At 53.3% G+C, this 25,353-nt stretch overlaps 1 protein-coding gene and 1 long non-coding RNA gene across 3 annotated transcripts; one reads left to right on the top strand and one right to left on the bottom strand.

The window, feature by feature from the left end:
• Positions 1–1,151: 1,151 nt before the first annotated feature.
• Positions 1,152–9,629, bottom strand: MAPK13 (mitogen-activated protein kinase 13). 2 transcript variants are annotated; one of them, XM_055330555.1, is made up of 12 exons: positions 9,425–9,629; positions 8,594–8,723; positions 7,326–7,384; positions 4,248–4,356; positions 4,021–4,050; positions 3,591–3,638; positions 3,361–3,475; positions 3,157–3,228; positions 2,340–2,419; positions 1,996–2,074; positions 1,707–1,902; positions 1,152–1,495 (listed from the first exon to the last, which is right to left on the bottom strand). In XM_055330555.1, the coding sequence occupies exons 1-12, from the start codon at positions 9,541–9,543 to the stop codon at positions 1,231–1,233; spliced, it is 1,302 nt and encodes a 433-aa protein (XP_055186530.1). In that variant the 5' UTR covers positions 9,544–9,629; the 3' UTR covers positions 1,152–1,230. The 2 variants fall into 2 exon arrangements, with proteins under 2 accessions (XP_055186530.1, XP_055186531.1); XM_055330556.1 differs by having other exon boundaries at positions 1,276–1,495; positions 1,726–1,902; positions 9,425–9,627.
• Positions 9,630–9,677: 48 nt separating this feature from the next.
• Positions 9,678–22,383, top strand: LOC129512959 (uncharacterized). Its single transcript, XR_008665114.1, has 2 exons — positions 9,678–9,772; positions 21,299–22,383. It is a non-coding gene; the product is annotated as an uncharacterized LOC129512959 (long non-coding RNA).
• Positions 22,384–25,353: the final 2,970 nt, after the last annotated feature.

Here is a 25,353-nt window from a genome sequence, read left to right as displayed (position 1 = left end):
CGGGCCCCTCAGACTTCCGTCATCAGCTGCTGATCTTGGCCTCTTGGCAAATGGGACTAACATCAGCCAAATGTTTTCCTAAATATGGCCCGATATCCATCAGAGTCCCTGGGCTTGGGTGAGCGGGTCTTCATTCAAATGTTCTCAGGCCTCGCCCCCATACCCTGCTAAATCAGAATCTCTGGGGTAGTGCCCAGGAACCTGCATTTTTGAGCCAGGCCCCCGGTGCCCAGGGCTGGAACAATGGTGGGGGGAGAGCCGGGGGCAGGTTCCTGGCTCCTTCCCTGTACCTGGGAATTGGTTCTACTGAAGCTTTTTGAATGCAAACAGAAAAATCCTAGCCCTTGTCAGGTTAAAGCCCAGGAGAGACATGCCATTCCTGAGAGGAGGGAGGAGTAGAGCCATTTTTCCATAAAGCCTGGAAAAAGCCCATTTCTGCCTTCCGCAGCTCCCAGCCCACAAGCCTGCTATTGTTTCGTATCCTGATTGCTTATCACTCACCCAAAATACCCTGCGTGTAACGTCTCACCAGCTGCAGCTCTCTCTGCAATTCCCTTAATTTAGCAGCCAAACACGTTTGGTTCTGCAACAGAGCCCAGGGTCCCGGAAGGGGCCCCTCCCTCGTGGCCATCTGTAGGGGGTTAAATGGTGTCCTCCCCAAATGTGTGTCTGCCCAGAACCTCAGAATGTGACCTCATTTGAAAATAGGGTCTTTGCGGATGTAATGAGTAAGGACTGAGATGAGGTCATACAGGATGCGACGAGCCCTAAATTCAATCTCTGGTGTTCCTATAAGGACAGGCGAGGACGGACAGAGCTGCACGGAGGCCAGAGGGCCATGGGGAGCCAGCAACCGGCCCAGGCACACCAAAGGGGCCAGGGGCCACCAGAAGCTACACAGAAGCCAGGAAGGATTCTGCTCTAGAACCTTCAGAGGGAACATGGATGGCCCTGCCGATGCCTTGATTTCGGACATCTGACTTTCGGGACTGTGAGAGAACACAGTTCTGTTGTTTCAAGTCATCTGGTTTGTGGTGATTTGTCGCAGCAGCCCTAACAAACCAATCTGCCATCAGTGCACAGACCCCTGGCCCGGCTGGGCCCACCCCTCAGCCCCGCTATGGCCCCAAAGGAAGGACCCCACACGTGGGCAAGTCTCCAGATGTTTTAATGTGGCTCGTTCGTTGCAACCAGTTACTTTCTCCCAACCAACATCTCTGAATTCTGCAGCTACGAGGCCTGTTTCCTGCCCCAGGACAAAGCCCCTCTCTGCTCCGCCTGAAAGGCTATAATCCCAGAAGGACTGGGCCTGTCGTCGTTGTGACAAGCAGATCTCATCCTGGGGGCAGTGTATCTGGCAGGGGGTACCTCGAGGGGGTCCCTGGGCTCAGCCAGGGGTCTGGCTAGATAGATCACTGCAGCTTCATGCCGCTCCGGCGCCGTGAGTCCTTCCGGGCAATGGGGCTGAAGTTCACGATCTCCTTGTAGATGTGCTCTGCAAAACACAGGCTGGCTCGAGGCGGGTAGGGGCTGCGGAGCGCGGAAGACGGCCTCCCTCCCCCGATGGAAAGCGGAGCAGAAGTGGGCGCAGGGAGAGAGAAATGCACGCAGGAGACAGTGTCTGCTCCAAGAGGAGCTCCGGGAGGGCGGCGGGCAGGCTGAGGGCGGGCACAGAAGCAGGGGGAGCAAAGGAGGGAGGCCCGTACCCAGGCCTCCAGCTCTTACGCTTCCATTCATCCACCGTGAGTTTCTCATGTTCTAAGGAATCATTAAAGGGCTGCGAGGCCTCTGTCTCCTCCTCAGGGTCTCGGAAGGGTTCAAAGAAAGGGTGGGCGAGGGCCTGCGAGGCCGTCAGGCGCTTGTCCACGTCCAGCTCCAGCATCTTCTCCAGCAGGTCTGTAGCTGCAGCGACAGAGAGCACCTCACATCCCAGGCCTGGGAGAGCCGCCCGCGGGGACGAGGGCAGGTGCCCGGAGGGGCAGCCCCAGGACTCACCCTGGGGGCTGGCGCACGGGAAGAGCTGAGAAAAATCCTTCTTGGGGCTCTGTGGCAGGGCCTGGATGTAGGATTTGGCCTGGAAGACAGAAGAGTTGTGAGTGATCCCCAACTGTCAGCCCCTCAGGCCTCAGGCCTCGGGGTATAGGGCAGGGACTCCAGAAAAGCCCCAGAGCTGGGCTGATGGCTCAGGTCAAAGTCCAAAATGGGATGAAGGCCAGAGCACCCGCCAGGGCAAAAAGGAGAGGATGGGTAAACCCTCCCTCCCAAAGGCCCAGAGCCCGCGTGACCCCTGGTTAGCCAAGTGCACAGCCGAGGCTGGTCTAGACCCATCTGCCACTCACTGCTTTGTCGTTCAACTTCTGCACAAATTCTGCACCCGGGACCCCGGTCACTTTGAGGATCTGGGACAGCTGGTCCAGGTCTTGGCAACAGGTTAAGGCTCGGCCTCATTCTCTGCTGGTGGATCGGGGCTGCCCTTCCTGGCGCCCTTCCATGACTCCCACCCAGGCACTGGGGCAACCATCCAGGCACCAGACGTGCTCCCAGGAGGGGGTGCAGGTCTCTGGGAGGCTTCCCACCTGCCAGGCTGGGTTAGGGTCCTTCCCCACAGATGCTCCCGGACAGGCCGCCTTCCCAGCTCCCATCCCAGCTGGCCTCCATCTCTTTGTCACCTTCCCCCACCCTCAGGCCAAGGTGGGCAGCGCAGACCCCACATATTCCCCTCAACGCCCACACAGCACACACGGCCGCTCAATTAGTACGTGTGGTGCCAAAATGTGAAGTATTTTCTACATGGTGGTAGAATGGCAGGTGACTGCTTTCCAGCAATTCCCTTATCTGCATTTTAAAATTGTTCTACAGTGAGGGGCGCCTGGGCGGCTCAGTCATTTGACTGTCTGACTCTTAGTCTCAGCTCAGGTCTCATCCCGGGGTCGTAAGTTCAAGCCTCACATTGGGCTCCATGCTGGGCGTGGAGCCTACTTAAAAAAAAAAAAAAAAAAAAGTAATCAAATCAAATAAATAAATAAAATTGTTCTACAGCGAGCATGTATCACTTTCCCATTAACAAAGAAAACGAAAGAAAGAGCGAGATTTAATAAGGTGTCTGTTGAAGGAGTGAATCCCCAGATAGAGTCTGGCTTTTCCAGCAAAGGATACAGTCTTTCCCCTTGAACAGAGTTTTCCCTGTCAGCATCTCTGCCATGATGCAGCCCACAGACCAGATGTCCACTGCAGAGGGAGGGGAGGAAGCATCACCTGGACCAGCTGACCCCGCAGGCAGTCAGCCCAGAGGAACCACAATGGCCTTTGAGGGGCTGTCAGGGAAGGCCCCTGGCCCTCCCTGGGTGGCTGCCCACTGACCAGTCTGGTTGTAGTGCATCCAGCTGAGGATCACCTCAGGGGCCCGGTACCAGCGGGTCACCACATAGCCGGTCATTTCAGCATCCGCATGCCGGGCCAGCCCAAAATCCAAGATCTGTGACTCAGGGGACACAGGGAGAGAGTTGCTGCAGACAGGAGCAGCTTCTGGGGGCTTCCAGGGGATGGGGGCCCACCCTGTGCCCAGGCTGACCCTGCCCGCGCCCACTCACCTTCAGCTCGCAGTCCTCGTTCACGGCCAGGTTGCCCGGCTTCAGGTCCTAGATGAGGGAGAGAGCGAGCACTGGGCTGAGAGGCTGAGATGGGAGCTTGTCCCCCTCCTCTCTCTGGGTGTCAGTCTCCTCGTGTGTAAAATGAGGGCTGGACCGGGTGTTCTGTTGGGCCTGTCCAGCTCTAAAATATCCTTGATTCTTGGAGCTGAAACACCTAGCTCAAGGCTCGCTTTGTTTGTAGCATCCAGAAAGTTCCCCAGAACACAGCATTCTTCTGAGCAGGGCCTTTCTGGGCCAAGGCTGGGTCTGAAAAATCCATATTCCAGGCTCCAGAGGATTTTCGCCTCCCACTCCTTTCCTCCTTCCTGACTGTAGAGAATCCCTTCAGGGTGGAGGAGCCTCGGAGGACCACAGCAGACAAAGCACTCACCCTGTGGACGACCCCAGCTGAGTGGATGTACTGAGAGAGAGAGAGAGAGAGAGAGAGAAAGAGAGAGAGAGAAAGATGAGTCCAGCAGCCAGCTTTGATCCCGAGTGCTTCAGGCTGGCTCCAGACTCCTCCACCCTGTCCCACTGTGCTCTCCCAGGCCCCACGGCCTCAGTTCTCCACACCAAGGCACCGCCCACCCCCCTGCCACCTTCCCGGCCCTCATGCACCTTGAGACCCTTGAGCATCTGATACACCAGGTACTGGATCTTGTCTTCACTGAACTCCATCCCCATGATCTTCTGCAGGTCTGTCTGCATGAAGGGCATCACCAGGTAGCTGCAAAGCACAGGAGCTTCGTCACAGTCCCCAGGCCCACCCAGCCCCGGTCTGAGCTCGGAGGAGGCGCAGGGGCTGGGGCAGAACAGACAAGCCTCAGGGGCAGCCTCTGCCTGCAGTCACCAGCCCCTCCAGGGCCACGGCCAGCCAGACCCCCACACGGGCCCCCTGGGTTCTGGCTTCCAGCCTGGCTACGCTGGCTGCCCCATTGGCAGCACTCTGGGCAAGCATTTCAGCTGGAGCGTGCCCAGGAAAACCAAAGGGAGCTGTGCTCCCTCTCTTCAAAGGTGCCCTCTCCTCGCCCTCCTCCGCGCCCCACAGAAAGCTGGAGCTGTGACTTAGAAACACCTGCCAGCATTTCCTTCTGCTTCCGTCCAAACGTTTTCTCCCCCAGAGGGTCATGCCCAGACTGGGAGAGCTCCGCAAACAGCGAAGAACGTCTGCCCTTCCGAGAAGGCGGTAATCAAACAACTTCCAGGAGGGCAGGAGGAAGGAGTAGCTGAGCCACTGCACTCTCCGAAGGGATTGCAAAACAGGTCAAGGTCAGCAAAATATAGCTGTTCCCCAAAGTAGTAATAGCAAAGTCCAGAACAAAAGACAATAGACTTAGAAAGAACTATTTACCAAAAAAGAAAAAAGAAAGGATATGGTGGAGGTCGTCTATATGAGGCTGTGATTTCCTTTTTTTTTTTTTTTTAAGATTTTATTTATTTACTTGAGAGAGAGAGAGAGAGAGAGAGAGAGAGACAGAGAACACGCTGGAGAGAGAGCACTAGGGAGAGGGGAAAGCAGCCTCCCCGCTGAGCAGAGAGCAAGACTGACTTCTAGTGACTCAACCCCAGGACCAGGGATCATGACCTGGGCGAAGGCAGACGCTTAACCCACTGAGCCACCTGGGCGCCCCACACCTGTGATTTTCTGAAGCTTTCTTCTCTCTGATCATCCCCTCTCCCCCACGGGGACCCTGCTCCATGCACAGCCCTCCCCAGTGTCGTCCTTCACCTCCACATGGACCCTGGTTCCTTCTTCTCTGCTGACAAATTTGCTGAAGTGTTGCTGTGCTTGAACTGCCTTGCCTTGTTTGTTTGAATAACCACCCCTTTTACCTCTTTCCCTCCCCAACCGAACTTCTAGAGAGAGTAGTCCATACCTCCCAACGCACTGCCTTAACTTCCAATCCCCTGACAACCCGATGCCTGCTCCCACCCCTTCAAACTGCTCGGATCAAGGTCACTGAGGGCTGCCCAATATACACACCCGTGCCTCCCTTGCTTCCTATGGGACCTCTAGCAAAATTGGACACTCCCTCAAGATTCTCCGTTGACCTCTTAGCAGCAGCACATCATGTTCCACCTGAGCTCAGATCCCCCGGAGCTCCACATTTATTTGCAACTGCTGATTAAACACCTCAACATTGATAAGCTCCTCAAAAGGCGTGTCCCAAATGGAATTTGTTATGTGCCTCCCAAGATCTGTTCTTCCTCTACCTTGTATTCCAGGCCCGAGCCTGGCTTCCTGACCTACGCCCCCTCTCCTGGCCACTGCATCTCCCAACAGATACGACCTTTAGATGGTCCTATCTCCTGATGGGCCTCAAGTCTGCTCTCGGCCTCCCATCACCCCTGCCTTAGTTAGCTCAAGGTCTGGGTCTGGGACACCACTCACCAGGCTTTCTCTGCTCCTAGAGCTGCTCCCTGCTTTTTCCCTCCTGCCAAAGTATACCCCCAAATCTAATCTGTCCACATCACCCCAATGTTCGAAACCACCATGGACTCAAGGCTGCCTGTGGATTAAGTCTGGACTCTTCCAATGACCAAACCAGCCGTTGGTCTTCACTAGCCACATTGAACCCACCAATATTCCCCTAGTAGTCCAGGCTCATGCACCGTGGCCTTTCCTTTGTCCACACAGTTCCTTCTACCTGAGATGCTTCCCGCAACTTTACCTCCAGCAAACCCCTCCTCATCCTTTGGGGGCTGAGCCCCCCGAGGCAGCAGGCAGTCCCCAGCACCAACCACACTACTGTGACTATGCATTTAGAAGCTGTACCCCCAGCCTGCCTGGGGCCGGGGGGGCTGGTCCACTTTAAATTCCCAATGCTGGGGCTCCCTGGGTGGCTGAGCGGTTTAGCACCTCCCTTCCACCCAGGGAGTGGGTGATCCTGGAGTCCTGGGATCGAGTCCCATGTCGGGCTCCCTGAATGGAGCCTGCTTCTCCCTCTGCCTGTGTCTCTGCCTCTCTACCTCTCTGTGTCTCTCATGAACAAATAAATAAAATCTTTAAAAAAAAAATAAAAATAAATTAATTCCCCATGGCTGGCTTTAGAGGGGAAAAAAAAAACAACCTTCCTTCAAAATCACCCCATTAAATTTAAAACAAAAGCATCCTAAGCAGGGACCTTCAGCTGCATCTGAAATAGGGATGGGGGAACAAAAGGAAAACGAATCCATCTTCCCAAAGGTTTCCTACGTTTTAAGACCAGGCACTTGGGGAGCAAAGCCATGCATTTAACAACTATAATCAACTATTGATTTCTGGTTCTGTGTGACTCAGTCAAATACCCCACCAGCCAGAGGTGGCCGGGACTTCCTGATCCTTGCTTCCTGCCAGGAAGAGCCCCAAGGTCCAGACCCACACCGGGGACCCTGCAGAGTTGACGAGGTAAGTTGGTGCAGACGCTGCGAGGACTGCCAGTGAGGTCCTGGCTGGGATGACAGAGGGCAGTTAAGTGCAGCAGCTGAACAGACAGTTCTGGTCAGGCAAGCACCCCACAAAGCCCCCCTGCCTGCCTGCCGTTCTCTCCATCCCCAGCTGAAAGAATCTCCAGAGAGCATCACTCATGGGGGGCGGGTACAGCCGGAACAGGAGACCCTGCCCAGAGAGAGAGTCTGGGCTCGCCCCGCTGGCTCCGGAGCAGAGCAGCAAGGGAGGCCTGGGAACGCCCTGGAACCCAGTGCAGCCCGACTCACAAGTCATGGAAGCTGCGCAGGGAGGAGGCTGGGGTGAAGACATCCAGGAGCCCGATGACCTGGGAGAGAAGGTTGCCAGTGAGGCTGGGCAGCACCACAGCCCTCTCCCCCTGTCCCTTGCAGCCCCAGCTGCACCCACCACCACCCACCCTCTCTGAATAACCATCCCGGCAGGAGGTAGGTTCCCAGCCTTCTGGGGAGCAGAGAAAAGGGCAGAGGCAGAAGAGGAATCCCCTTAACCGGGAGGGAGCTTGCAGGGCACAGTGATGGAATGTCAGGCTGGGGAGAAGGGGAGGGGGCCATCCCTGCGTCTACCACCCCCAAGTCTGGGGTTCAAGGCAGGCCTGCAAATTCACCCTCCACTCAAGCAGGGAACCACAAGTGGTGAAGGGAATCAAGGAGGGAACAAGGCCTGGTTCGGAGCCAGGGGCAATGTCACCCTGGTGGGGGGCGGGGGGCTATGGGGAGGGGTTTGCTGAAGAGGGACAGGGCTTCCTACTTGCCTACCGTATTTTGGAATCATTATTTTACCAATCTACGTATCCTGGAGCAAAGCCCAGATGTTAAGCCCAGCCCTGGGTCGCTAGTCTTCCCAGGGGTTTCTAACAGACGGGATCTCCAGTGGTTATGCACTAAGGCCTGGTGCCAGGCTGCCTAGGTTCACATCTCAGCTCTGCCACTGACTAACCATATAACCCATTAGTCTTTCTGTGCCTCAGTTTCCCCTCCTGTACATGGAAGTAATAGTACTCCACTCCCGTGATATTGTGAGGATTTACAAGTTAGTTTACGCAAAGCTCCGAGGACAGCACTTGGCACATAGAGGGCTCAAGGAACCCTGGTTGTCGTTAGCAGAGCCATGTGTGGAAGCCACAGTAACCAGGATGCTGGGTCCCTAGCTCTGAGAGCTAGAACGAACTGCGAGGTTCCTCCGTGTGCATTTCCTCGTAATGTGAAACAGTAAGTTTGCACCTCACAAAGTTCATTTTGCTCCACTGCCAAAAACACGTTTTGCACCCTTCCTGGAAGTAGGCAGGGCAGGTCCTGGCACCTCATTTTAATGAAGTGAGGAACAGGGGTGGGAGGGGCAGGGAGGAGATTCCCCTTCGCCTGTGCCTGTTCCCCTCCTGAGCCATCTGTACTCTCACGGCCCTCTTGCCATCTCCCCTACACTCAAAAGTGGGGGAGGAAGGGTGCACCTAGTCAGGATGCTTGGGGGGCCCCGCCCCCACCCGCCCCCACCCGCCGGTCCCCCAGGCCCAGCCTACGTTTTCATGCTGCATGTGCTTCAGCAGCTGCAGCTCTCGGTAGGCACGTTTGGCAAAGATCTCAGACTGGAAGGGCCGGCTCAGCTTCTTGATGGCCACCTTCTCCCCTGACCGCTTGTCGATGGCACAGCTGCAGGGCACGGGCAGAGGTCCGGGGGGCTGTGGCTTTCTTTCCCCGCCAGCAGCCCCCACACCACAACCTGGATGGCAGCTCCCAGGCCACTGCGGGGAGCCCAGGCCATCCTCACCAAAATCCCTCCTGGCCAGCAGGCTGGGCTGCGCAGAAGGCAGCCCACGAGCTGCAAGGTGAGGGAGCAGCCCCCAGTGCCCTCAGGGGCGGCAGTGACTGAGGGGTGCACCGCGCCGGGGCAGACCCAGCTTCATGAACCGGATCCAGAGCCCGGAGGGAAGCTCACTCGTTGCACCTTGGCAAGTCGCACTTCTCCCTCTTTGGGTCTCGGTGTACCCACCTGTAACCCGGGTGAACTCTGGGGTCCCTTGTGGGATTCGAGCGCTGGGGACGCAGACCCGCAGTCTGGGGGGCCCCAGAGACCCCACAAAGCCGGCGAGAACAGTGAGGTGGCGCCTGGAGTGGCCGAGGCCAGCCTCTGCCCCAGCCTGAGGCCCGCGGCCTCCTCCCAGCCCCAAGCGCCGCTGGAACAGCCCCGCAGGACCCTGGGCCTGGCCCCCCTCGAGGTGGCGCGCGCGGCCCCGAGCGCCCAGCGGGGGCGGGGGCGCCCCGAGGCGGGTCCGGGAAGGGGGGCGCCGGCCGGCGCGTCGGGAGGCTCCACCCGCCCCCGCGCCCCCGCGCCCCCGCGCCCGGGGTCTCACCACACGGCGCCATAGGCCCCGCTGCCTACGTGCGTCGGCGACACGTAGGTCTTGGGCAGCTCCCAGGCGGTCTTGTTGACGTCCTGCCTGTAGAAGCCCTTTTTCCGGGTGAAGCTCATCCCGGGCGCCCGACGTCGGCGGCCCCAGCGCGGCGCCTGCGATCGCCGCCCGCCGGCTCCCTGCACCGGTGCCGCCCGCCGCCCGCCGCCCGCTCCTCCCCCGCGCGGGGGCGGGGCCCGGGCCCTCGGCGCGTCCCACCTGCCGGCTCGCCCAGGTGCGCGGGGCGCGGCCACGCCGGACCTGCCCACAGCCCCCGCGCGTGGGGCCCCGCCGGAGCCCGGCCGGCAGGTGAGCAGCCCGGCGGGAGCGGGTGCTGGGGAGCCCCGGGGGGCTCCGGCGGCGGCGGAGGCGGGGAGACAGGGCTCCCGGGGCCCCGGCCCGAGACGCGGGGGCGGGGGGATCTGCGCGGGGTTGGTGGTGGAGCTGGTGGAGACGATTTTGGAGAACAAAACCCCACAACTTTTGATTATGACAAGTTTCGAAAAGGTACGAAAGTAGACAGACGAGACCGGTGATTCCCACGTTTGAATGTGCCCTGAATCCCCTGGGACTTGTGTTTGCTTAGAAAGCAGACTGGGGGGATCCCTGGGGGGGTCCCTGGGGGGGTCCCGGGGTGGCTCCCGGGGTGGCTCCGCGGTTTAGCGCCGCCTTCGGCCCGGGGCGGGATCCCGGATCCAGTCCCACGTCGGGCGCCCTGCAGGGAGCCTGCTTCTCCCTCGGCCTGAGTCTCTGCCTCTCTTTGTGTCTCTCTTGAATAAATAAATAAAATCTTAAAAAAAAAAAAAAAAAAAAAAAAGAATGCAGACTCTGGCCCAGTTGATCTGGGGCGGAGCCAAGATTGTGCATTTCGAACCCGCTCCGGGCTCAGAGACTCTCAGGACCTCACTTTCTGGCGATCGTGACCCCAGCCCCGCAGCTTCAACAGTTTTATCAACCCTTAGCTGATGTTTTTTGTTTTTTGTTTTTTGTTTTTGTTTTTAAATTTCTTTCTTTCTTCATGAGAGAGACACAGAGGAGAGGCAGAGACACAGGCAGAGCGAGAAGCAGGCTCCGTGCAGGGAGCCTACGCGGGACTCCACCTCGGACCTCGGGATCACATCCCAAGCCTAAGGCAGCCGCTCACCCGCTGAGCCACCCAGGCGTCCCTACTCTCAGCCAGTTTTGTTTCCATCATTTTGAAGCAACACCAGGCATCATATAATTTCATCCATAAATATTTTTCGTCTCTAAAAGCAAAGGACTGCCTTTAAGACATAACCACAATGTCATTTTTACATCAAAAATTACCAACAGTGATTCTATAGCACCAACTTTCCAGTCCAGGCCCAAATTTCCAATTTTGAACGTTTTTTTTTTTTGCTGGCATCCTAATGCCCCCTGAGGGCAATGACGTGCCAGGGCCTTCTGCCACCTGTGTCTGGTGGCTGATTCTGTGCTCATATTAAATCACAGGAGGCCTCCCAGAAAGGGGGGTGGGGGTGGGACAGAGAATGGCCACAAGAGGTCCTCATGCCTGGTCTGCCCTATCTGATCCTTCACTGGCCCAGGGAAGGGGTGGTAGAAGGGGTGGGACCATTCACTTCACTTAATCAAAGGGAGAGAAGAGATCTTGAAGGCAAGGAACTTGCATGTGGCCCAAGCCCTGGGCCGTGGTCAGTCCCAGCGTCGTTCAGTATCAGGCACAGTCTGGAGACTACTGCAGGACGGGGGCGGTGCAGGGATCCCACAGAAATGCCCAGCAGGCATCACATTCCGGGACCCTGCCTTATTCATATCTGGCACACAGTAGGATGTCAAAAACTGTATTGAGAATGAATGGAGGAGTCGGCCCATTCAAAGTGGCAAACTATTTACTGAACACTTGTGTTTGCCATGTGCCAGTCATTATTCCAAGTGTTTTACATATACAACTCCCTTACTCCTGGTGAGAGATCTATGAGTCAGTACTATTATTATCCTCATTTTAGAAATGAGGAACCTGAGGTAGGGAGAGGTTAAGTAACTTGCTGCAAGTTGCACAGCTGCTAAAGGGCAGAGCGGGTTAAAGATGGAAGCATAGCCTGGCTCTAGAGGCTGTGTTCTCAGCTGCAAGCCTATGGGATGTCTCTGGATTAAAAGGTCTTAATTCCTAAAGGAAATGGTCTGTATTTCAAACCAGCCCCCTTCCTCGCATCATGAGGACATGTCTACTGATCAAACCATGTCTCCCTCTGCACATCCTACACTAGGGCATCTGGCATCTTCCCTGCCCCATCCTCTACTCTGATCCTAGGACCCTGTGGGAGGAAAAGGGAAGGGGCTATGTGCCTGCAAGGGCTGCAGGAGATTTGGACCTTTGGGGTTGGTGGTGCCAGGGGAAGGCATCCTGATTCTGAAGCTGGGGTGAGGTCCTGGGAGCCGGAGTTCAGGACCAGGTGCAAGGCAAGATAGAATGGTCCAGAGACCTCGGGTTGAATATCCAGTTCCCCAAGGCAGGGACAGGGCTTCTGCATCTTTGTCGTATGTCTCAATAACCTGAGCATGGGCAGAGGTGAGCCCAGAAAGCTGAGGAATACCAGGGAAGTGCACCTGCCCGAGTCCTGTGAGGGCATGAGCTGGCCACTCAGGCTGTGGCGCTGGGTGCCTCTTAAGCAATGGTCAGGAAGTGACTCAGGCCTCAGTCCAATGACACTGACCCCCGCCTTCTCGGGCCTCAGCTGGTCCTGTGTTTACTCAGAAGCCACACATCCTCAGAGAAGAATCCCTTGGAGGATCCAGTCGGGGAAGTCACGGTTGGGAGGGGAAGCATAGGGGGTCCCTGAGGACGTCCTAGGTGTGCCCCTCCTGTAGCCCCAGGCTTCTCTTTCAGCTCCAAGACCCTCTGCTCTTCTCCTCCCAGATGCTGGCCCAATGTTGTCATGTTGGCTTCTGCCCTGGAGGCAAGGTGGAGGCAAGAGGGTTAGGAAACCAACTTTGGAAGGGGGCCCGAGTTGCCACCCTGACTCTGCACCACTCGCTGTGTGGCCCTGAACAAAGCTACTGCCCTTCTCTGCAGAAGTCTCAGTGACACCTTTGTAAAGTGGAAGTGATAGGAAAGCAGGGCAGATGTAACTAAAGAGTCCTGGGAATGTGTCATCCCTAGGGCAGTACAGCAACAACCCCACAAGGTAGGGCCTGTCAGTGCCTCCAGCCAAAGGTAACGTGAAGCACACCTGTGAGTGAACAAGCTGGATTCATTGTTCCTTGCAGCCAGGAATGTGCATGAGGGGGATCCACAGGCGTCTTGGTAACGGTGCTAGAAAGGACTTGCTCTAATGTCTGCATTTGTTAGGTGATCGGCGAAGGGTTTAAGGAAGCAAGATCTTGATCTGGATTAGATGCTGTCAGGAAGTAGAGGCAAGGCCGGGCTGGGTATCTTAACTCTTACCTAGAAGGAGGGCCGGGCCAGCTGGAGAAAGGAGAAGCCGTAACTGGTAGAGAAGCAGCCCTTACTCAGATTAGCTCTGCAGGGGATGATTGGTCATTTTTGTGGTCTGGACAAGATTCATGTTTTGTCTGTTTTCAGACGTGATTATGGGATGGTCTTGTTTTTATCTTGACCTATCACGGTCACAGATGGCCTTATCTGTGTGCAACAGGAGCACACCAAGGGGGAGCTGTGCCAGGCCAGCTCTGAGCAACACCAAGGCCTGGCTGAGAGAGCCAGGCAGCTCCGGGATGTCAGAGCTGCTTTGTTTTGTCCGGAGGCTATTGTTCCCCTAGGACAGATGGAGAGACCGTAGCCCAGAGGTGTTAGGTGATTTGCCCAAAGTCACACGAGACCAAGAAGTTGGTGGATGTGATTTTCCAGCCTGTTGTCCTGCTCCAGAATCTGCACTTTTAACTACCAAGTAGGCAGTCCAGCACCCAGCAACCTCTGGGAGGTGACCATTGTTGTGTTGTCTTGCTAGTGATATCAGAGGGCAAGGGCGTGGGTTTTGAGGGTACTGATGACTGGTTTCTTAGGACAGAGACAAAAGCCTCACAAAACAACGAGGCTGGCTGCCCATGCCCTCCACCCTGGCCACCCAGACTCCAACCTGCCTCAGGAATCTGACCACTTTTCAAACACTACAGCTCTCCCTGTCCCAAGCGCAGGGCCAGCCACTCACATCCTCACCACAATTGGCCAGGAGGCCGCTACAAAGTGAGAAAGCATGATGTGCCTGGGGTCTCGTCAGGACAAAATGGAAAGAGAGCTCTGGTTCCAGCTCTGAGAGACTCCCCTGCTCCTTAAGGGCTTTCAAAACTCCACAAAACAGTCAAAATTGAGAGGAGATAGGGAAGTGCAGAGGGAAGACGGTGCCGCGTGTGGTGGCTGCCCTGTGCCTTGTTAACTAGGGGGGGAGACCACACTCCCTGCAAGGAGCTTGATGCAGGACCCTGGGATCATGACCTGAGCCGAAGGCAGACGCTCAATCACTGAGCCACCCAGGTGCCACGCTTTTAAAACATTTTTTAAGTTTTCATTTAAATTCCTGTTAGTTAACAGAGTGCAGTATTAGTTGCAGGTGTACAGTAGAGTGATCCATCACTTCCACACATCACCTGGTGCTCATCACGGCCAGCGCCCTCCTTAATCCCCATCGCCTGTTACCCCCATCCCCCCACCTCCCCTCTGGTCACCATCAGTGTGTTCTCTGGAGTTAAGAGTCTGTTTCTTAGTTTCCACCCCGCCCCCCCCAACCTTTAACCCAGCATTGCGCCCATCCACTCACTGTTTATTGAGGGTCTACTGCACGCCAGGGACTGGCCCAGGTGCTGGGGATGTAACTGAAATGTGGCAGATAAAGACCCCACCCACCCACCCCCCATCCCTTCATGGAGCTGACCTTCCTGCTGCGGAGGCAGCTGGAGAACCACTGAACAAATCGGTGGCATTAGGTTGAGCCACATGAAATTGCTGATTTCAGATGATTCAAGCAAATGTCAGTCAGGCAGGGTTAAGCACTGTGAGGAAAATACTGCCACGTAAGGCGACGAAGGACGAGGAGTGCTCCTTCAGACAGCCAGGGGAGGCCTGTGCGAGCAGCACCTCACTGCACAGGGGTGGGAGCCGTGCAGGTGTGCGGGGGCGGGGGGGGGGAGCAGTGTCTGCCTTCCCAACTTTTCCACTGGGTTCCCCCATCTGGGCCTACCCCTCCCCCTCCCCCCACCCCCCGCCTCATTCTTCACTCCAGCCGGCTCTGCTCAGCCCCACAGAAGAGCAGCTCACCGGCCTCTGGGTACTGGGCCCTGTTCCCCAGCACCTCTTCCCCTTCTAGGGGGGCTGGGGCCAGTCAACAGACTCGGCCTGAGCAGAACATCCATCCCAAGAACAGAATATCGGGCTCCCCCTTCTCACAGGTGCCCCTCAACTGCATGAGCTTTCTCCTTTCCTCGTTCTGCCCAGGTCCTCTCCCTGCCCTCAGCTGGGGCACCCTCTGGTGGAGGACGGGGTTGGGGACAGCTCTGCCGGAGTGGTCGCTCCCAGCTGGCTTTCGGGGACCCAGAGGTAAACTTCCCCTCCTCACACCATACAAGTTCTGTTCCTTGCTCTGCCCTCCATCCACCCCAACACCCACCTCTCTTTGCCGGGCCTGCAGAGACGGGCCCCTTGGCCCAGTCCTGTGAAAATGTGGCCTGAGGTGAGTCTGGTGAGCTACTCCAGGGATGGCGCGGACGCTGCTCCACTTGATCTGCTTTGTCCTCTGCGGCTTTTCCTCAGAATCATAATTAATCTGCACTGTCCTCCATGAAATGTCTGCCTCCACCACTGGACAAATGACTCAGTGAGGGTGAGGGCAGCATCTTGGTCACTGCTGAGGCCCCCCACCCCGCCGCCTCCCCCATCCCCCGCCCCTGGCACTGTGCGTGGCCCACAGTAAGTGCTCAACAAATACTTAGTGAACGAATGAACCAAAGATTTTTGTCTGTTGTTGGTTCAAGAGGCAATGAGAGGTACGGGATTTGAAGAGCCAAATGGTTGAGCTGAGGAAGCAGCGGTGGGGGGTGGGGGCACGTGTGGTCTCTGGTTGGACACAGTCTATCCTGGAGGCTGTTTGGTCTCGTACTGTTCCATTGCTCTCTGAGGCAGGGCCTATGGGCGTCATGCTCCTCTGTGTGATGGTAAAAGGCTTTTGATTAAGAACCAGGCACACGACCTGAATTTGAGGACCTCTTCTCTCACTGAGAATTTGCACTGAACTTCCATCGTAAAGCAGGTGCCTCCCTGCCTACGGCCTTCACTGTTCCCACTGACCCTGTGGATAAGCCAGACCCTCCATCTTTAGAATTGCCCTTCCTTCCGGATCTTGAAAATTCAGCTCTTAACCCACCTCTTCAAGGAGGTGTTCCAGAGTGAACTCCAGACCTGCTCACCTCAGTCGCCCAGGATATACCCTCCCAGCCCCGTGACCCTGGCTGCCCCCACCCAACACACACACCCAGGCTTTGTGATGACCCCAGTGTCCTTGGGCTACTCTGGGGAGTAACAAGGACTGGGAGGCAGGGCTGGGTTTGAATCTCATGCCAACACTTATGGGCCGTGTGACCTCGAGCAGGTGAATGCATGCCTCTGAGCTTCCTCATCAGTAGATGAGGGAGCAGGAGGGTTTCATGAAACTATGGACGCACGGTTGCTCACTCACATGCTTCAGGACTGCTCATATATCACCTCCTCTGAGTGTCCTTCCTGACCCCATCGCCAGCCATGCCCCACCTGCTTCTCCCGGCCCCCTCTTCCTTTAAGACCCTCAGTTTACTTGTTTGTCATCTGTCTGTCTCCTGGAACATCGGGTCTACAGGAAGAGGGGCTTTGACTACTTTGTTCATTGCTGAATCTCAAGTGCCTAGAACAGTGCCTGCATGTGGTGACTGACCGAGCTGCCGGTACGTAGAGGGGGCACTCAACAAAAGCATCTCTGTCTTCTTTGTTTGTTACTCATAGGTTGGCCAACTCCCTTGGGGCCTGGGACCATCCCAGCTCAATGACCTGCCAAAGTGCAGTAATAGGTCAGTGTCCTGCCTGGGATCCTGGGTGCCCCAGTCCAGGCCGAGGAGGCTGTGCACCCCACAGGGCATCTCAACAACCTGCCCTTCCAGGGCAGAGGCCACTGCCTGTTCCACCCTTTCTACGTAAACATCCAACACCAGGACACATGAATCATCATCCCCAGGAGCCCCACAATCTTTATGTGGGCCAAAGAAAGCCAGATAAGACTAGTAGGACCATCCGCCATGGGCTTGATGCCATCCGTTTGGGCTCTGATGCCAGCTCTGCTGCTCATTTTCTGTGTGACCGTAGGTAAGTCACACTGCCTCTCGGTGTACTTCTGTTTTCTCTTTTGTGTATTTCACAAATATTGGTGAAGCACTGATTTCTTGCCAAAAATTGTTCTAAGAGCTTTATGTCCATCTAAGTCATTTCATCCTCTTAAGGACCCTATGAGATGCGTTAATAATACACTGCATTTTTCATATGACAAACATGAGGCACAGAGAGGCAAAGTGACTTGACCAAGGTCACACAGCTAGTGCTGAGCAGAGCCAGGATTCAAGCCCGTGCAGTCTCAGGTGCACTCAGTGCTGGCGACCACTACGCTCAGCTGCATGGATCGCGCCCCTGGAGGCCCAGCCTTTGCCTTCCAGGAATCAGAGTTCACTTCTCCGGATGGTGCCTCCATTATTTGGCCACACGCTTATCTTCCTAAAGTTTCCATCTGGCTTCCCTAAACAAGAATCTCCCTTCCCATCTTTCCCCAAATCTAACCGCAGAATCCATTTCTAGAAGGAAATAGCTATTGGTGCGTTGGAAAACTGGCGCTGGGGGACAGAGAGCCCCCATGTGTAGTGCATAGCGATTTCCATGGTGCAAATACTTCCACCGGGGCCAAGTTCAAGCTTCCAGCTTGTTGTCACTGAACATGCAGTTGAGGAGAGAGGCACAAAGTCAGCTGTCAAGAGTCACCGCGAGTGGGCTCCGGCGCTATCACCCCACGCCTGGATGTGGCAACAGGGATCAGCGGGTTACTTGGTGCCAGGTACCAGTGGGTCCTCTGGGCCCCGGGGACTGTGCCTCTCCCCGCCTCACAGGCCCCCCTGGCTCTCCTCTCCTGTCCCTCCCGGGGGGCCACCCTTCCTCACCCAGGGCTCGATCTAGCTTTGGGTGCCTGCAGAGGGGGCCCCGGCGGGGCAGCTGGCCAGCGAGCCCAGTGCAGGTGCACCTGCCCGGCGGCCCAGCTGTGACAGATCCGCCCGGTTAGAGCAGCCTTTCTTCCTCTACCTCCCCATCCCTGTTAGCTCCCTCGTGCCTCCAGGAAAAAGCTCAAACTTCTTAGCCTGTTGGATAAGGCTTGCCCCCGACCAGGCACCACCTTCCGTGCTAATCAGATCCTCCTCAGGCATCTGTGCACCAATGACCTCCGTCCTGTCTCACAAACATGCCTTACTCATCCCTGGCACCACCCCTTTGCTTGAGCTGTTGCCCTTCTGGAATGCCATTCCTCTGCTTTTCCAAGGATGGGGAGGCCCCTCGTGCCTCAAGACCTGGCTCAGTAGCACTTCCTAGACCACTCCTACCCCTGTGGCCTCTCTCTTCTCTGATGCCCGTAGGAGACAGCAGACCCTCCCACTGGAATTGTCGGTTGACACACAAACGAAACTACTCTGGGAGTTTCTTGAGGATATGAGTGGCAATCTGTCCTCTGAACCGATTTTGCAATGTAAACCAAAGCCTTAGTCCTTTTGACCAGATTGTAGGTTGAAGCACCAATCAAGACATGGAGGACACACAGACAAGGGTCGCCAGCCCTGTCCTCGAGAGGCTCATACCCGAGTGAAGGAGGCAGAGCAAAAAAGGGAATGACAACTGTCACCTGCAGGTGGGAATGGAAATTGGCACAAGCTTTTAGGAGAACCGTTTTAACAATATGTCATCACAACGGTGAAAATGCACACCTCGTTTATCCTGAGAATTGCATAGCTAGCAATTTAGTCGACATAAAACAGACAAGGGGGCACACACCTGTCACTACTGTTTATCCTCTATGTCGATAAAGAGGCCTTTCCGGCATCATGAGAAAAAAATTAAAAAAACAGGTCTGGATGGATCGTTCCAGATTTGCAGAGTGGGTGTGCATTATTCCCATATGTGATTTTTACTTGTGCTATATATGTATCTGTAAAAATATCAAACTGGATCATTCTGCAACTTCCTTTTTTCACTCAAGATTGCTGGTGGGATCTGCCCCTGTCGATTCAGGCTCACTCGAGATTTCTCAACCTCAGCACCGAGACACTCGGGGCCTGATAATTCTTGGGGTTGGGAGGCTGTCCTGTGTATCATAGCAGCAGCCCTGGCCTCTACCCACCAGATGCCAGCACCTCAGCCCTCACCCTCCGAGTTGCCTCTAGACATCGCTCCTTGTCTCTGGGACACAGACTGAACCTGGAGGGGAGGGGAGTCCTTCCAGATCGTGTGTCCTCACTGCTGTGTCGGATTTTGTAGTTGCAATGCACTACAGCTATCTTCCTATCCTCCTATTGATGGACTTGGAGGTGTGCCTCAGTTTTTCTTCTCTTTTCAAATTTTTTTATTTTTAAGTGACCTCTCTCCCCAGCGTGGGGCTCGAACTCAGAACCTGAGATCAAGGGTTTGATGGACACTTTACCGATGGAGCCAGCCGGGTGCCCCTCAGGTTTTTTCTGCTCTTACAAGTAATGCTGAGTGAAAAGTCCCCGGCATTTATTCCCTTGAGCCCAGTGGGAAAGTTTCTGGAGAACGTGGAGTCGTGAGGTGCATGCAGCTTCCCCCCTCGCTAAATCCTGCCAAACTGCTTCTAATGTACGAAGTTTTACGGTCTCTATGTAGTCCAATTAATTAGCCTTTTCCTTTATGGTTTCTGGATTTTGTGACATACTTCGGAAGCCCTTCTCCTTTTAAATCTTTGTTTTATCTGGAAATGATTGTGCCTAAGGAGGAAAGTAACTGTCCAGCTGTCTCAGTGCCATTTATTGACACAGACGGCAGGATAATGCACAGTCGTTTCAATGGAAGTTAACGTATTTTTGCAGATTTCGAAAATCTAGGGGTTGAGCCACCCTGTCAACAGCTATTATTTCTAGGGAGTGGGTTAATGGATGTTACCTTGCTACACCGAAATTTTTTTCAACAATAAACATGTTTTGTGCTGTGGAGGAGTAATAGTTAGAAAAAGCAACCCGGTCGGTGCTTTGACACTGGAAAGCCTGGTGCAAGTTACAGAAACACCAGCAGGGGGGCCACCTGGGTGGCTCAGTCGGTTAAGCACCTGCCTTTGGCTCGGGTCATGATCTTGAGATCCCGGGATCGAGCCCCACATCAGGCTCCCTGCTCAGTGGGGGGCTCTGCTTCTCCCCCTCCTTCTGCCCTTCCCCTGCTCGTGCTCTCTCTCAAATAAAATCCTAAAAACAAAACACACACCTGCAGTGGGCAGGTGAAAACTGGGAGCAGCTTGGTGCGGTGGCTGTGGTGTTTCCTAGCTGGGGAACGGGTGGGGTTTGTTAGTGGCAGGACAGCCTCTGGATGGGGACACTCCCCACCACAAGCATTTGTCGGCACCCATCATCAGATAGTCACTGCCTCTGTCACTGGACGGAGCTGTGGGTGTGAGGTTTTGCTACAGGGCCTCGACCATCAGCTGTGTCATACCTGAGCAATGGCCCAGGGGAAATGGACCTTTGTGTAATGGCAGCAGGTGACGACTTTACACCTCAGAACCAGAAACAGGTGACTACATTGGCAGCCCTGCAAGTGGAGCCAGCTGATCAGGTCAAGGACACAAGGGCCTAGGACTCCAATGACAAAATCCCAGTCTGGCAGCTGAGTGCCAGGGAGGTGGATCCAAGGTACCCTTGGCCCTGAAATGGCCCCCAACAATGAGCACTCAGAGCTTCTGTTCTAGGGGTGCCAGGGAAATGGTACAGTCATTGTTTGCTACTATCTTCCCCATTAAGAATGTTAACTCGGAGAGGGCAGAAATCTTCTTTTCCCCCCATGTTCCCAGTGCCTGACACATAGAAGTTACCCAACAGGTGTTTGTGCAATGGTTGAATGAGGGAGCAAAAATATCATAATGACTTCCAATTTCCCCCTTCTTTTTCCCTGGGATTTTCATTTTCAAGTGGCAGATGGATGGGGAAACAGTAGGCATTACCTGGATCGTGGCCATCAGCCACCTTCAATAATCTTTTGATTCTCGTTCCAAGTCATTAAATTGCTGTGCATCCAACTCAAATTACACAGCAAGATGTAGCCAAGAGAATCAGAATCCAATTGTCCTAACGCTTGTCTCAAACTGGCGACTTCTGCACAGCACCAATTCTTTGGGCAGATAATCTGTACATATTTGGTTTCTTTCTTTAGAGGGCCTTTGCTTTTAAAGATCGTTGATTATAAAAACAGGAAGCAGAGGACGAGATGGTCTGCAAGTGATTAAAAGATGATAGTTATTCACTGACTCAGTCAACAAAGGTTGGCTGCCTACTGTGTGCCAGGTCCCATGCTGGCTGTTGGGACACAGTCGTGAATAAGACAGTCTGTGCCCTCAAGGACGTACAGCCCTGAACTGACATTTATTGAGTATTTAATGTATGCCACTGGCTTTACCTGCCTTGACGCATATAATCCCCACAACAACCCTATGAGGTAGATTCAGAAAGATGAAGTAATTTGCTCAGGATTGTACCACTTGGAGCTAGAGGGGTTAGGACTTGGACCCAGGCACACTGTTTCCAGGGCCTGCATCCTTAACCTTTGTATGTTTTTCTCTTGAGCAGGTGACACAAACACCAGGCAATGACAAAACAGTAATGACAAAGTGCTGAGAGCGCCACCACCGATGGATGCAGACAAGTACAAGAGGTACACAGAAGGGACCCTGAATCCCAGCTTGGGGATGGCCAGGGAAGGTTTACAGAGCGGGGACAGAGCTGGTTAGCCTTGAGGAGTGAGGAAGAAGGCAGGGGCTTCTGCACAGAGGGAATGCCCCGCACAAAGCCCAGAAGAGAGAAGGCTAAAACACACGGTGGCATTCTGCACGTAGAGCCTGCCAGAGGGTGCGAGCTGTGAAGAGAAGCATTGGAGGAGGACATGGGTAGCTGCTTCTCTCCTGAGGACTGGGGGTGCATCTCCATCCCTGGTGAGCAAGGAGGCAAGAGAGAGGGGCTGGGGCCTGGGTGTGGCCCTGCACCTAGTTAGGGCTAGAAACAGCCGGCAAGGCCTTAGGGAAACTATGCAGAATAAATACATTTTTCTTGATTTTCTTTCAAAAACCTAGAAAGGCGTGTCTAACATCAATGCTGTAAAACTCCATGGAACTAGACGTCCCTCAGTGTCGATTCCAGGATGGTCTGTCGATTCCAGTCTTGGTTATGTGACTCTGGACAAGAACTTGAGCCATGACTTGTAGAGCATACGTAGGGGTTCAATAAAATAACTACTTTTTAGTAGGGAAGGAGGGAAAAGGAGGAAGGGGTAGGGGGAAGAGGAAATCAGATCTGTCCTTCAGTTTGGAGGCTTCAGTCCACAGCCTCCGGGCCATTTCTGCCTACGTCAGCAGTTCTCCAAGGGTGAACTTGGGAAGTCATGGGGTCATTTATGGTTGTCGCCATGACCAGGGTTTTCTGATATTTTGCACGCAAGGGGCATCGTGCAGAGTGAGATTCTCAACAAGAATTGTTTCATTTAACAAAAACGTCCTGCTGGACATACACGTAGGTGGAAAAACCTATTTATCGTTATCCGAGCCTAGACTATAACTTGATTTTATGTATAAAACACAGGTTGGTATTTTTGTTGTTGTTGTGTATATACTTAAAATTTCCAGGATCACAACTGAGTAAATAAAAAAAAGATGATACTGTTTCATTTGAAATTTATTGTGCTATCTGAGCTGCCAAGACAGCATGATGCTGTGGTCACATTCAAGACAATTCTGTTTAGGTGCAAGCTTCTAACTCCTTCATTATGTCTTTTGTGTATTTATGCTTGAGCATTTACATATTGAAATGTATCTTTTTTCTTTATCCATCATTTATATTAGATCATTTATCTCCTTTGGAATCCTGTGAGTCCATGTATGCTATCTATGAATTTCACTTCAGGATCCTAAAGTGGATGTTTTGAAATATTAGTTACACAAAAGCGTGTTGGATCTGATAGATTTGAGAACTCTGATAGAGGGGATAGGCTACATTTTTTTTTTTGTCCTCCTTCTCCAAAGGTCGTGGTATATATAGATTTTCTTCATTCCAAAACTGGATTTAAGGTTACTTCCTCACTTGACTTCTTAGTGACTTCTAGATAAAGTACATTCTCTAAACTGAATGAATCAAGCTTTGCAGTAAGGGCACCTGGGTGGCTCAGTCTGTTAAGCATCTGCCTTTAGCTCAGATCATCTCAAGGTCCTGGGATCAAGCCCCACATTGAGCCCCACATCGGGCTTCCTGTTCAGCTTCTCTCTCTCTACCCTTCCCCCTGCTTGTGCTCTCTTTCTCAAGTAAATAAAATCTTTAAAAAGTCCCTCTGGCTGTGCATACTCAGACCACAGACTCTGGCCTTGATAATGGAAGTTGTCCAGAAACTGCACTGGAGCTCGGTTCTGGACTATCTTGTCCTGGGAGCTCTCCTTCCACATGGTTTTAGAGGCTCACACTGGAGGGAGGACACTCCACACTCACCCTGATAGCAAAGCCTCAACGCCCAGGGTCAGCCCCAGTGAGATACAAACTCGGGTACCCACAACATACGAGGCACACAGAGGTTTATTTCATTTAATCTTTATAATCACTTGGAAACCAAAAAACTATCCCAGTGTCACATGCCTGACAAAAGTTTGAGTCAGGATTTGAACCCGGGATTTATTATGACTTCAAAACCTAGTATTCTTTCCACAGTTACCCATCACCTGCCTAAGAAAACCTTGCAGTCATACCCCGGTTTAATTACTAAATGTTCTGGCTGTGGCAATGGCCCATATGCTTCTGAACAAAGAATAATTTTATTCATTTGACACCCACTTCCTTTTTTTTTTGAGAAATGGAATAGCCTCAATCCAGTATCAAGCATACTTTTTTCTGAACTAACATCTTCCTTTTCTTCAAAGAAGATATAGTCCCACCTTTATAAAGGCCTTTCCTATTTCTTTAAGTGAGAACAGGTTAGTAGGTGTTAGTCTTCAATTATTTCTTCAATTCTTTACTATTCTGCAAGACTACAAGTGTCTCTGCTTTATTATTTAAAAAAAAGAAAACAAAACTTCTTTAAAAAGAAGCTCTATGCCCAACGTGGGGCTTGAATTCATGACTCCAAGATCAAAGAGTCACACGTTCTACTGTTGGAGCCAGTAGGGCCCCCTGAGGGGTCTCAGCTTTAGACCAGTGATTCTCACTCAACTAGGGACAGTTTTGCAGCAGGGCACGTTTGGCAATGTCTGGAGACATTTTTGGCAACCAGAACTGGGAGAAGGGAGTATGTATGCCACTGTCATCTTGTGAGTAGAAGTCGGGGTGCTGCGTAACAACCCCATGCGGGTCAGCCTCCACATGTAACCACCCAGCCCAAGATGTCAAGAGTGCCAAAAGTTGAAAAATCCAGCTTCAGATCCCTCAAATACACTCTTCTACTGGGGAAGAAACTACCAAGCCCTCCCAGCTGGGGGGAGAATCCTGCTACAAAGGAGTGATGGTGTTCTGCTTTTCAGAGGCCCAATAGCTAGGTGCAACAACCCCTTTCCAGCATGTGTTCTCCCGTCTTGGAAAGTTGCACTCTAACACTAGCAAAACTGAAACTGGGGAATGGTTCCCCCAACTTCATCTGAACAAAATAATCTTATTAAAAATTTTTTAAAGCTTTCAGATTACAAAAGAAATTATTCAGTGTTTTTTGTTGTTTTACAAAACACAACAAATCACACAAATTAGAGCCTTCTATAATTCTATAATTCTACCTCTCAGATACAGTTGCTGAGTTTGGTGTGGTTCTTCTAGGGTCTTCCTGGCCATATCTTTCTATCAGTAAAAAGGGAGGACAGCATATGATACTTTGCCACTCACTTTCTCTCCCTCCTATCTTGCACATGTATCCATGCCTAGATATATGGTAGTCCACTGTAAGATGACCATGGTATTTAATCAAGTTCTCATTGACAGATATGTGGGTTACTTCCAATATTTTGCTATTATAAAGAACAAGACCTTGGGATACCTGGGTGGCTCAGATAGTTAAGTGACCAACTCTTGATTTCAGCTCAGGTCATGATCTCAGGGTTTTGAGATCACCCCATCAGGCTCTGTGTTCAGCCAGGAGTCCACTGGAGATTCCCTCTCCCCTCTACCCCTCCCTTCACCCACACTCATGCATGCTCTCTCAAAAAACAAATTAAAAAACAAAATAATAAAAAGGGGCATCTGCATGGCTCAGTCAGTTAAGTCTCTGACTCTTGATTTTGGCTCAGATAATGATCTCAGGGTGATGGGACTGAGCCCCACGTTAGGCTCTGCACTCAGCACAGAGTCTGCTTGTCCCTCTCCCTGTTCATGCTTGTTCTGTCTCTCCCAAAAACAAATAAAATCTTAAAGAACAAGACCCTGAATAACCCTTTTACTTTTCCATTCATGTACTTGTGAGGTCTCTAAGTCCTGAAAAATGTAAATGCTAAGTTCAAAGTATATGTGTATTAAAACATATGTGTATTGGGATGCCTGCGTGACTCAGCGGTTGAGCATCTGCCTTTGGGTCAGAGTATGATCCCAGGTCTGGGGCTTGAGTCCCGCAGGAAGCCTGCTTCTCCCTCTGCCTGTGTCTCTGCCTCTCTCTCTGTGTGTGTCTCTCA

This window comes from Nyctereutes procyonoides, unplaced genomic scaffold, assembly GCF_905146905.1.
Source record: "Nyctereutes procyonoides isolate TBG_1078 unplaced genomic scaffold, NYPRO_anot_genome, whole genome shotgun sequence".
Taxonomy (NCBI): Eukaryota; Metazoa; Chordata; class Mammalia; order Carnivora; family Canidae; genus Nyctereutes; species Nyctereutes procyonoides.
Note: the sequence above shows the minus strand (reverse complement) of the source record. Positions and strands in the feature narration are given on the sequence as shown.

What these genes read in the sequence shown, in the direction of transcription:
- MAPK13 (XM_055330555.1), bottom strand. Translation starts at nt 9,543, where the DNA reads ATGAGCTTCACCCGGAAAAAGGGCTTCTACAGGCAGGACGTCAACAAG. An exon ending in ACGAGGACTGCGAGCTGAAG is followed by an intron (nt 3,476 to 3,590) that starts GTGAGTGGGCGC and finishes CCTGAGTCACAG; the next exon opens with ATCTTGGATTTTGGGCTGGC. An exon ending in GATGCACTACAACCAGACTG is followed by an intron (nt 3,229 to 3,360) that starts GTCAGTGGGCAG and finishes CTCCCTCTGCAG; the next exon opens with TGGACATCTGGTCTGTGGGC.